This window comes from Thalassophryne amazonica, chromosome 5 (assembly GCF_902500255.1).
Source record: "Thalassophryne amazonica chromosome 5, fThaAma1.1, whole genome shotgun sequence".
NCBI classification, from domain to species: Eukaryota; Metazoa; Chordata; class Actinopteri; order Batrachoidiformes; family Batrachoididae; genus Thalassophryne; species Thalassophryne amazonica.
This window is the reverse complement of record NC_047107.1, coordinates 121,193,930-121,205,895: the sequence shown is the minus strand read 5'-3', so window position 1 is coordinate 121,205,895 and position 11,966 is coordinate 121,193,930. Positions and strand designations below refer to the sequence as shown.

The 11,966-nt window shown below is 39.2% G+C and overlaps 1 protein-coding gene across 1 annotated transcript; it reads left to right on the top strand.

Moving 5' to 3' along the window:
- The first annotated feature begins 302 nt into the window (after positions 1-302).
- On the top strand, positions 303-10,695 carry ptgesl (prostaglandin E synthase 2-like). Its single transcript, XM_034171213.1, has 7 exons — positions 303-612; positions 953-1,141; positions 2,767-2,822; positions 3,352-3,504; positions 5,132-5,332; positions 5,514-5,631; positions 9,773-10,695. The coding sequence occupies exons 1-7, from the start codon at positions 334-336 to the stop codon at positions 9,899-9,901; spliced, it is 1,125 nt and encodes a 374-aa protein (XP_034027104.1). The 5' UTR covers positions 303-333; the 3' UTR covers positions 9,902-10,695.
- The last annotated feature ends 1,271 nt before the right edge of the window (positions 10,696-11,966 follow it).

The following is an 11,966-nucleotide window of genomic DNA, read 5'->3' as shown; positions in this document are numbered from 1 at the left end:
TGGAATTATGTACTGATCAGGAAGACTTTTCCGTTAATTATCAGACTTGAAGTATCTTTTCCGATGCCTTCCACGCTTGAATTCTCCGCGCTCAAAAATCCAAGATGGACAGCGATAAATGTGAGTTGGTCCACAGGTACATTTGTCTAAAGAAATGACACCACAAACCCTTAAAAAAACTTCAAGGTGTGCCGACTCCTTTTCTAAATGTGGGCACTCTGTAAGGTGCCATTCTAGTTTGGGTTTCCGTCCCCTGTCAGTCCGCACTGAGGGAATAAAACACCGCAGCCTTCAACTCGCTCCAGAGGCATTGTGGGAGTTTAGTCGGACAAGATGGCAGCGGCCTGTGTCCGGGTGCTCAGTAAGGTCGGTGCGTCTTTTCTGGGGTCTCCAGCGGGCCGCCTGACCGGTACCGCGGCCCGCCTGCTGGCTAGTGTGAGCGCGCGCGGGAGCAGCAGGCGGTACGGTACCGGGGGGGCGGGGCTCGGATCGAGGCTGCCGCGCAGTGCCGTGCTGCGCCGCGCCGCGCTGCTCGGTGCGGCTCTGGGTTTATATGAGACCCTCAAGTTCTTCGTGCAGCGTCTCCAGGCCGAGCACGAGCAAGAGCAAGAGGTGAGTGGAACCCGGTGGGAACGTGAGACTGTTTCCACAACTGACATCAGGACGGTTTGTTAAACAATAAATAAATCTTCATACAACTACAGGGGCACTCAGCGCGCACCCTTCAGCCGTGCTGTCCGAGGACTGCACTGGTTTGGTATTGGTATTTTACTCCAACGTACACATGCAGAAACATGAAGCTCTTTTGTTAGTTTTTCACCGCAACACGCGAATGCACCACACAGAAGTGCATTGCTACTTATTAATCTGAGGATATTTTGATTTTTGTCAAAATTTATGATTCACGGTCAGGATAATGGTGCAGCCTTTCCTCTCTGCTGTCTTGTGTCAGGTTGCAGACGGCGGATTGAAGTTGACACTCTACCAGTACAAGGCGTGTCCCTTCTGTTGCAAAGTTCGCACCTTCTTCGACTACTACGGGCTGCTGTACGAGGTCGTGGAGGTCAATCCTTTGATGAAGCACGAGATCAAGTGGTCGTCATACAGAAAAGTGCCCATCGTCATGGTGGACGGTGTAGTGGTAAAGAGACATTTTGAGTCCAGATGTGTCCTCACACACTAAATGGGCCCTATCTGCATGTGGGAAAACTATATATGTATAATTGCACCATTTTTAGAGATTGTTTTGTCTGAAACTGAAAGAGTGTAAAGCAGTGAAATAGAATCTTGTGTGAAAATGGCACATTTGTGTTATTTGATCTTTTGAAAGTTGACATGTCGTCCATCTGGAATGGTATGATTTTAGTAATGCATCAATTTATTAATATAGCACTTTAAGGAGAAAAACTTACAAAGTGCTTCACATAATAAAACAAGATGAAAACAGTTCTTAGAAAATGTCAAGTAGAAATAAAAATTAAAAACAGCAGCTATAATTCAGACCAACAATAAAACTAACGATAAGACCAAGAAAATAAGATTTGCCTGAAAAGATTCAATGTCAACAGGGAAACTGTTCCACAGTGTCGATTTGGAGCTCATTACTTCTGCTCAACCAACAAGCATTTTTCAGTGACTGATGCTGATTTTTAGAGAACAGGGTGCCCAGTGTATAATCCTGATATTAAAAAACAAACAAAAAAAAATAGCAGTTTAAAAATAGCACATGATACACAGAATATCAAAATGAACATTTATTCTGCAGTTTCCTGCATTTTCTTTGTTCAAGTCTCATTGGCATGTTTCAAAACACCCATTTCCACTGTTTTAGGGCATCCATATAAATGGACACTAGGGGGAGCCCTAACATTGTTCTGTAGAAGCCAACATGAGAAGCTCACTTGTCTGATATGACTGCAGAGTTGGTTTTTTTTGTATTTAACCTTGTAAGCAGACATCAGGTGAGATCAGTTATCTCAAAATGCATTTAATCAGCTGTCCACTGCTTTATGCCATCAAATGTTTACCAACCTTTTTGAAACCGATCAGTTGAGACACTTGAACTTCAACTGCTGTGCCTTTGATAGGGACGTGTATAAAAATTCTTTCCCATACCAATATAAAATCTGACTGTGAATTCAGAAAGAACAAGAAAAACCCTTTAAATTGACACCACAATCATGTGATTATCTTAAGTATTAAGGAAGTTATGGGTGTTTTTGTGCTGGGAATCGAGCTTGTTTGTCTGGCCTTAATCCGAATTTTGGTGATCGACTAGAATCTTTGTGAAACCACAGATCCTTCTGAAATTCAGCAAAAATGAAGAGAAATACTTACTCTTTATTCCCTATACATTCTTATTTTAATCCCTATTCTTTCTTCCGGTACAATTTAAGTGACTTTGGCAAAGCAAAACAAGAAATCAGGTGTAGAACCTAGTGGGGGTGGTGGCCTACTTTGTCCACGTACCTACTTTTGAAAATGTAAATCACATCAGCTGTTATTTTAATTCTGCTGTCTGTCTGTACATTTTTGTCATGTATTTTCAACTGTTCTTATGGATACAGAGTTGAAAATTTAATTGAGCACTTTGTCAATTTTCTGCTTTAAAGTGCTTATATAAGTAATTATTGAACATGGCTTTTATTTATTATTATTTTTAAAGACGTCACCTATAATTTGTGTCACCACTGAGCTGAAAATCATCTTGTGATTTGGGAATAAAACCTGTTATTACTGCATTCTCTTTCTCTTGTTTATCTCCAGCAACTGAATGACTCATCTGTCATCATCAGCTCCCTGAAGACGTATTTAGTCAACAAGTAAGTTTAAGCATGCAAAATATGGAAAAAGTGGTTAATACTTTCCTGATGCACTGTATTTGTTGTTTTTTATTTTTTTTAAATAAATAAATCTGATAATAATTTTGACACACACTTGAGTAAACTTAGTCAAGAATCTGACCAGTCAGAGCCACTTGAGCAATAAAATAAGAGTGTGGTTAGGCCCATAAGTATTTGGACACTGGGGGGAAATTTATATATATATATATATATCAAGGTGCTGAAGTCATCTGGATGTCTTCTGTGTCTGATTATTGAATTTTAATTAATTGTTAAACACTTTTATTTTATTTTTTCAAAACCTACAGTATGTAGGATTTATTGACCTCTAGTGGTGAGGTTGCATATTGCATTATTTTTGCTCACCGCATTGAAAAATGACATTAAAAAATCCAAAGCACTGTCATTTTTTTTAAAGCTCCGCCTTCTATTCTCTGGGTGAAGGACCAGTCGCGCAGTGGGAACGTTTTCTCCGCTCTGATGAGTGCGATGTGACTCTGTTGTCCAGGCAGAAAAGCATGAAGGAGATTGTTCACTACTACCCGGAGATGAAGAGTGTGAACGACAGTGGGAAGCAGGTGACGGAGTACAACAACAAGTACTGGCTGATGCTGAGCGAGGATGAGACCACGCAGGTTTACCCAGAGAAAGGGATGCAGAAGTATGTCCAACGCTGATACATTACACCACACAGTACATTATCCAACAACATGGTGGATTTATTCACCTCAGCTGTCTGCAGAGCATCTAATCTACTGCTACTAGAGGTGTTGGTGAAATTCAATTGTACCTGCATTGATGCTAAATGCGCACCAGGTGGAGATATTGCTTCATTTCAAGAACCTTGAGTACAGGCTGCTGTGAGACACGACGATGACCAATCTGTTGCTTGTATTAGTAGATATGCGTCTGATCAGTTTGTGAAGAGGTTTTCTGTTTGAAAAGGCTTGCGTTCTGGAAAATCTGTTTTTAATCTCCTTAAATGTTTTAATATTCATCTTAAACGACATCAGTCTCACAATTCTGTGATTGTGCACATAGGGTGGGACTCTGTTAGCGTACTGTTATTAATAAGAGGTAACTGTATCCGTGGGTTTGAAGACAGTAATGGCTACAGCAGTCTGACATTTGAACCAGATGACCTTGATCTCCACCCAAATGATTGTCCTCTGGCTGACCTTTCTAGAGCAGTTTTTGAATCAAAGTGTGTGCCTTATTTGGTTTACATATGGTTCAGAATCAAATTTCTTAACTGACTTTTGCCAAAATGAGTTCTTTAAGGACCATTTTGGGGTCAGTCTTTACTCTCATAGTAAGTTTGGTAGAAATCAGCAGAAGAAAGGAAAAGGTCAGCAAATGGACAGACATGACCCCACCTTTGGCAATTTGGCCTTCTTGGGCAATTCTGGAACCTACCTTCATATGTGTGCCAAGTATGGTACAAATAAACTGAGGAGGTTGGCGGGACCCAAATGTGGAACTTTGACCCTAATGATTGACCTTTGGCAAATTTAACCTTCCCTGATCCATTCCAGAATCCATCACCACGTTTGGTGCAAATCAGAATGAATGTCAGTTTTTGCCCCTTGATGCCAATGACCTTGATTATTTCCAAAACAACCTGTTTCCCTTACAGCATTATACACCTGGCTGCCCGCCAGGCCAGACATATTTGTACCATACTGTTTGTTTCTTCTTAATAATTGATGTAATTAAAGTCCTAGACATTCAGTGACTTGGAAATGTACATGTATCCATCCTCTGATTTGTCTTAAAAAAAACTTGCTATAAAAGTGATTTACTTTTGTTATACTAAATGGTGCCATTAATTATGCAACCTGTCATCTTAGCTTTGATATGTTTAATTTATATCAAGTTGTAGAGATCTGGTTTCACTTTGAGTTTAAGGATGATACTTTTCAAATCCTTAATATTAGAGAAGCTTGAATTACCTTTTGTGTTTGAAATGACATGAGCAAATTAAAATGTGTGAAAGCTGAAGGGTTTGACTTTTTTTGGCAGCTCCAGCCATATTACAAATTGCCGTTGCACCAAACAGTCTGATTTTTCCTTGTTGCGCATCATCACATTACTTTAATCCTGGAAAGCTGTCAACATTTTCTTAAAAAATGATTATGCTTTTTCTCCATTTCTTTCCTCTACTTTTCAGAATACACACCTACAGGAGATGTCATATATCCTCCACACCAGTAGTGGCCAGCAGAACTTTTATTATTATTTTGTGAATGACACTTTTACATTCTCTGGTTTTCTGAAATTGTGCTCAGGGAAGAGATGAAGTGGCGTAAATGGACTGACGACTGGCTGGTACACCTCATACCTCCCAACATTTACCGAACTACCAGTGAAGCCTTGGCCTCCTTCGACTACATTGTCCATGAGGGCAAGTTTGGTACTATTGAGGGATTCTGTGCCAGGTATATTGGTGCTGCAGCCATGTTCATCATCTCCAAACGGCTGAAACGTCGGTGAGTTGGCACGAGGGAACGTGGACTGTTTAGGTCTGCTCCACCATCTGAGCAGTTGGAACCGTATACCCATAACTCTGTGTGTTATGACAAAGTTTCTGTTGGTTTTAACAGATTGCACTTTAACTCTGTGTTTAGGTGTCTCAGTGTGATTCTTGTGTTTCTGTCTTGGGCCAAACAGACACAACCTGCAGGATGATGTCAGACAGGATCTCTACAAGGCCGTTAATGACTGGGTGGACGCCATCGGCAAGAAGAGGAAGTTCATGGGTGGAAATCATCCCAACTTGGCAGACCTGGTGAATTCAGTATAGTCTTATTCACAATTGATAAAAATTTATTTTTGTACAAGTGTCATTTTACAATAATATCCAAGCAAAATGTAACAAAGTCTGTTTTTTTATGTTTTGATAAGTTGACGCCTTCAGAATGAAAGCACTACAGCCAGCACATCCAACAAATGATAGGTTATCATGAGCCCCAAAATGACAAATCTAGGCTGTTATCTGGAGCACTGTGGTGTAGTGACCCTTGGCCTGTTACAGAGGAATCAAATTCACTACATTCCTGCAAACCTACAGTACATCTTCTATCCAACCTGTCGTCTGCATCATGACACCTGGGTAACAGATCAGGTAGGGGGATTGTCTGCTGGGGTGAAATAAGGTGTGGACCTTGTGTGCCTCGTGACTGCTACAGTAACCATGAAGGCCCAACAGGAACCCTAAACATGAGATGGCTAATGAAGAGCTGGTGAAACAAGAAGTCCTCAAAGGCAGATTAGTGCAGCAGATAACTGAAACAACAGTGCAAAATGGTGAAACAAGCACCAAAGTTGGCACAAATACTCCTTAGACATTACTCTTTTGAACAAAAAAAAAAAAAAAAAACGACGGGCCACTTGAATTTTCAATAGGCAGCCAGGTAGGGGTCAATTGAAGAATTACACAGGGGTCAAAATTAAAAATGCCCAAATCATTTGGAAACTACACCACATTATTTGTCTGATCGTAAAGATTCCAAAAAGGTATAGTTTGGACTATCTATGACTGAATGATCAGGACTTATCGGGTAAAAACAGCAAAAAAGATGACACAGGTCAGTTTCAGTTTATACAGGGGTCAAACATTAAAGTTTCTTCAATTTTGGTAAAAAGTGATGCAAATTACTGGTTGAGCTAATAGGATTAATAAATGGAATAGATATGTGTTGAATGTTTGGTCTCCAAATTAAAGGTCAAACAAGGTCAATGTCCATTGGATTCTATGACATGTGACCTATGTTACCCCATAAGGATAACTAAGCATGATACATGGTCCAAACTCTTCCTTTTTAAAACCCTGTTAACTCACGAATAATTTGCATCATTTTTTTACCAAAATTGGAGCAACTTTTGACCCCTGTACAAACAGAAACTGACCTTTGTCACCATTTTTGCTGTTTTTAACCCCATAACTCCTGATCAATCAGTCATAGATAGTCCAAACTATACCTTTTTGGAATGTTTACAATCAGACAAATAAAGCGGTGTAGTTTTCAAAATGATTTGAGCGTGTTTAATTTTGACCCCTGTGTAATTCTTCAAATGACCCCTACCCGGCCGCCTATTGAAAATTCAAGTGGCCAGTTGGTTTTTTCAAAAGAGTAATGTCTAAGGAGTATTTGTGCCAACTTTGGTGCTTGTATCACCATTTGCACGATTTTGCTCTAAATATTCTCTTAGCTGCTGCACTCGATCAGGTAGAAGCAGTAGTGGGCACAGATAACCAAAAAATTAACTTCGATAACAGATAATCAGATAACTGAAAAGTTGTCTTTGATAAAGATAAACCACCCAAAAATGTATCGGAAGTTACAGATAACTTCTGTGGTGTCTCAAGATAAACCCCGGATATGGACTTTACACTGGAGTGCACACTGACTTGTCAGAAATGGTGCGTGTCATCTGCAAGGACTCCCCATAGAGGCCTGATACCAGTCATGTCAAATCATCACTTTGCCCCACCCATATAGTGAGATGAGAAACACTAGACTGCTGAAGACTTGCACGTCCTTGCCCATCCTTTTAAAACACAGTGAGATTTTAAAGCTGTTCAAAAATCCCTTTTTCACATAGTGAGCTTTGACCCACTTAACGAATCGTTTGCATTTCCAATGAGCACTTAAAAAGTGATCATACATCATCGGGAGGTTTTCTGGAAGTGCTAAGGTTGTACTTAGGTGGTATTCTGGTTGTTTTGCACACGTCACAATGCAAGTCCAGGGTGTTAACTCACATTCATGGGGAACGGTTTGGAATACAAACCGTGACCTTCTGGGGGCTTTAATGGTCAAATGCATTTTTCTCTTTCATTGGTTTTAATAACAGCATCAGTGGAGCATTGGATAATTGGTCTATGTGTACAGTAGTGTTCAGAATAATAGTAGTGCTATGTGACTAAAAAGATGAATCCAGGTTTTGAGTATATTTCTTATTGTTACATGGAAAACAAGGTACCAGTAGATTTGGTCGATTCTCACAAATCCAACAAGACCAAGCATTCATGATATGCACACTCTTAAGGCTATGAAATTGGACTATTAGTAAAAAAAAAAAAGTAGAAAAGGGGGTGTTCAGAATAATAGTAGCATCTGCTGTTGATGGTACAAACTCAAAACTATTATGTTCAAACTGCGTTTTTAGCAATCCTGTGAATCACTAAACTAGTATTTAGTTGTATAACCACAGTTTTTCATGATTTCTTCACATCTGCGAGGCATTAATTTTGTTGGTTTGGAACCAAGATTTTGCCCATTTACTAGTGTGCTTGGGGTCATTGTCTTGTTGAAACACCCATTTCAAGGGCATGTCCTCTTCAGCATAAGGCAACATGACCTTTTCAAGTATTTTGACACATCCAAACTGATCCATGATACCTGGTATGCGATATATAGGCCCAACACCATAGTAGGAATTCAAGCCACTGTGAACTGTGGCTTGAATTCAGAGTTTGGGGGTCGTCTCACAAACTGTCTGTGGCCTTTGGACCCAAAAAGAACAATTTTACTCTCATCAGTCCACAAAATATTCCTCCATTTCTCTTTAGGCCAGTTGATGTGTTCTTTGGCAAATTGTAACCTCTTCTGCACGTCTTTTATTTAAGAGGGACTTTGCAGGGGAGTCTTGCAAATAAATTAGCTTCACACAGGCGTCTTCTGTCACAGCACTTACAGGTAACTCCAGACTGTCTTTGATCATCCTGGAGCTGATCAGTGGGTGAGCCTTTGCCATTCTGATTATTATTCTATCCATTTTGATGGTTGTTTTCCGTTTTCTTCCACGCGTCGCTGATTTTTTTGTCCATTTTAAAGCATTTGAGATCATTGTAGATGAACAGCCTATAATTTTTTGCACCTGCGTATAGGTTTTCCCCTTTCCAGTCAACTTTTTAATTAAACTACGCTGTTCTTCTGAACAATGTCTTGAACGTAGAAAGTAGAAAAGGGGGTGTTCACAATAATAGTAGTGTGGCATTCAGTCAGTGAGTTTGTCAATTTTGTGGAACAAACAGGTGTGAATCAGGTGTCCCCTATTTAAGGATGAAGCCAGCACCTGTTGAACATGCTTTTCTCTTTGAAAGCCTGAAGAAAATGGGACATTCAAGACATTGTTCAGAAGAACAGCGTAGTTTGAGAAATGTAGGAATATTTTGTGGACTGATGAGTAAAATTGTTCTTTTTGGGTTCAAGGGCCGCAGACCCCCAAACTCTGAATTGAAGCCACAGTTCACAAGAAGACAGTGAAGCATGGTGGTGCAAGCATCATGATATGGGCATGTTTCTCCTACTATGGTGTTGGGCCTATATATCACATACCAGGTATCATGGATCAGTTTGGATATGTCAAAATACTTCAAGAGGTCATGTTGCCTTATGCTGAAGAGGACATGCCCTTGAAATGGGTGTTTCAACAAGACAATGACCCCAAGCACACTAGTAAACGAGCAAAATCTTGGTTCCAAACCAACAAAATTAATGCGAGATGTGAAGAAATCATGAAAAACTGTGGTTATACAACTAAATACTAGTTTAGTGATTCACAGGATTGCTAAAAAGCAGTTTGAACATAATAGTTTTGAGTTTGTAGTGTCAACAGCAGATTCTATTATTGTGAACACCCCCTTTTCTACTTTTTTTTTTTTTTTTACTAACAGCCCAGTTTCATAGCCTGAAGAGTGTGCATATCATGAATGCTTGGTCTTGTTGGATTTGTGAGAATCTACTGGTACCTTGTTTCCCATGTAACAATAAGAAATATACTCAAAACCTGGATTAATCTTTTTAGTCACATAGCACTATTATTCTAAACACTACTGTACGTTTTCATGACTGCTGCTCTAGTTGCTCAAGTAAGTGTTCTGATCGTTGGCTTCACCTGTGCTTATTCGGACTCATCTGCAGGCGGTGTTTGGCGTCCTCACAGCGATGGAGGGCCTGCAGGCGTTCGATGACATGATGGCGAACACCAAAGTGGAGTGCTGGTACCATCGCATGCAGAATGCAATGCTCAACCATGAGGGCTGCAAATGAAGCCGAACTCACAGCAGAAAGACTTAACGGGAAGACATTAAAACTTTGCGGGAGCTGCTGTTATTTTTCTGCGTGAATTTTAAACTCCTTGTTTGATGTAACTGAACGTTTTTGTTGAAGCCATTTTTTTTTTTATTCTGGGGGAAGAGTCATGGAATCTTATTACTGACTTCTCCTGGTGAGTAGGAAGCAGCAGGAAGTGAAAACTGACAACTTCTAAAGCTCTTCAGTTGACACAATGTAAATTCTGATCATTTCTGGGCCTCTATTAGTTCCACAAAAGCACCCAAATATTCGTTTAAGTTTCCCAAAGGAAACTGATTCTGTTTTAATGATTTTTTTTTTTTAAAGCTCTGCAATAACATGGACTAAATAAGTGGGGTTTTTTTATGTAATGAGTTATTTTTTTGCTTTTAAACCACTTTGCACATTTGCTTTGTGTTCAGGGAAAATTAGAATCTAAAGCTTCCAGTTTTCTGATCCAATATTTATTGTTCTGCTTATGTTCCTGTAGAATTCTGCAAATGTAATGAGCTGCTTCTGGCCAACATTTAAACGGTTCAGTGCTTCGTTTCTTACATGCACTCATTTACATTTTCACTTTAAAGCAGTGTATCAGCCACTCTGACACTGTCATGCATTTAATGTACACGTAACATTACAGGGAATCATTTTCCAAAGTGACTGTTCAGAATCGATGCCTTGGAATTTAAGCTGTTCAGAAATAAATGCTGATGGACCAGGTCTGTGTAAAAATAAATAATAATGGCCAAAGTTACCCAATAAAATTTGTTCATATTGCAACAATATATAAATAATGTGGACATGACATTTGCTGGCACTCTGAATGTGCATAACATGTTAGAATTCAGGGTGTCAATAATTCTGATCAGACCTGTTTAAAGGGTGATGGTTGATTTCTGTGAGCTATGAATTTTTAAAAATTTTTTTGAATGTACTTATGCAAACTGTCAACTGCACAATAATTCAACCAGACTCTTAAAATCTTATTGTCCATAGCCATAAAAAAATAAAATAAACAGAACTTTTGGTTTTTGTAAATTATTTTGTAATCAAATTGTCTCTGGTCTGTTTGGGATTGATCGGCTCGGTCACGTGTGTTCTGCCCATCGATAGCTGTTTGGAAAAACAACTGACTGATCTCATTGCGTGCTTTTTGAGCAGGAAGTACTCAAGGTCCAGGAACTGGAACCACTAATCAATATCTGTGATAAGTGCCCGAGTTCCCTTGTACTAATATCACACTTGTGAATATAGATTACTTCATATATTTTAATAAAATGCATTTTATTTGCAGTTTGCTGTTTTACCAATTGAAAAAAAAAAAATGCACATGCTGTATACAACTGTACAAAATACTTCATAATCTAGCCTATAACTGTAGTACAGTTTCATCATAATCCTTTTCCTTCTTTTGCTGTTGTAAATAATCTGTGCAGATCAACAGCCTGTTATTACATCATGTATTAAAAAAAATAATTAGAAAGCTGATAAACAGTCCATTTAACTGAATACACTGTTCAGAGTTTTACAACTGATATGTTCACAATATGGTACAGATGAGTAGATAAAAACACTTTTTTAAAAATACATGATTATAGGTTTATAGACTTGTTCACTCCAACAGAGTAAGAATCTAATCAGAAAGCTACAGTCCAATATGTTGATTCTGGGATGTGATCAATAGTGTATTTTAGATAATGTCCTTTGATTGGACCTTGACCTATGAGCTGTACTGCAAGAGTCCAGTGAGTTTATCCACCGTCTGTTTTAATTTGCCCTTTGCATTTTGAAAACATGGCTACAGCTGGACAGACATGAGCGCTTCACACCGAGGCTAATGACAAACAGTCACACAATTCCACAGCTAACGAGGCCTCGCTTGTTATTCACTCCACATTCTGAAAACGATATGAACCAAAGAAATGGGTCACCATAAGACGACCCGCTCTCCAAAGCTTTGTTGTCAAGATCAACATTCTAAATTACCAGTGTATTTTATTTTTTATTAAACCAAGATTAAGTTTTTCAGAGGTAGATGAGC

Excerpts from the sequence above, each read along its gene's own strand:
- ptgesl (XM_034171213.1), top strand. The coding sequence starts at position 334 with ATGGCAGCGGCCTGTGTCCGGGTGCTCAGTAAGGTCGGTGCGTCTTTT. Across the intron at positions 2,823-3,351 it reads AAGACGTATTTAGTCAACAA|GCAGAAAAGCATGAAGGAGA; the intron begins GTAAGTTTAAGC and ends TCTGTTGTCCAG. Across the intron at positions 3,505-5,131 it reads CCAGAGAAAGGGATGCAGAA|GGAAGAGATGAAGTGGCGTA; the intron begins GTATGTCCAACG and ends AATTGTGCTCAG.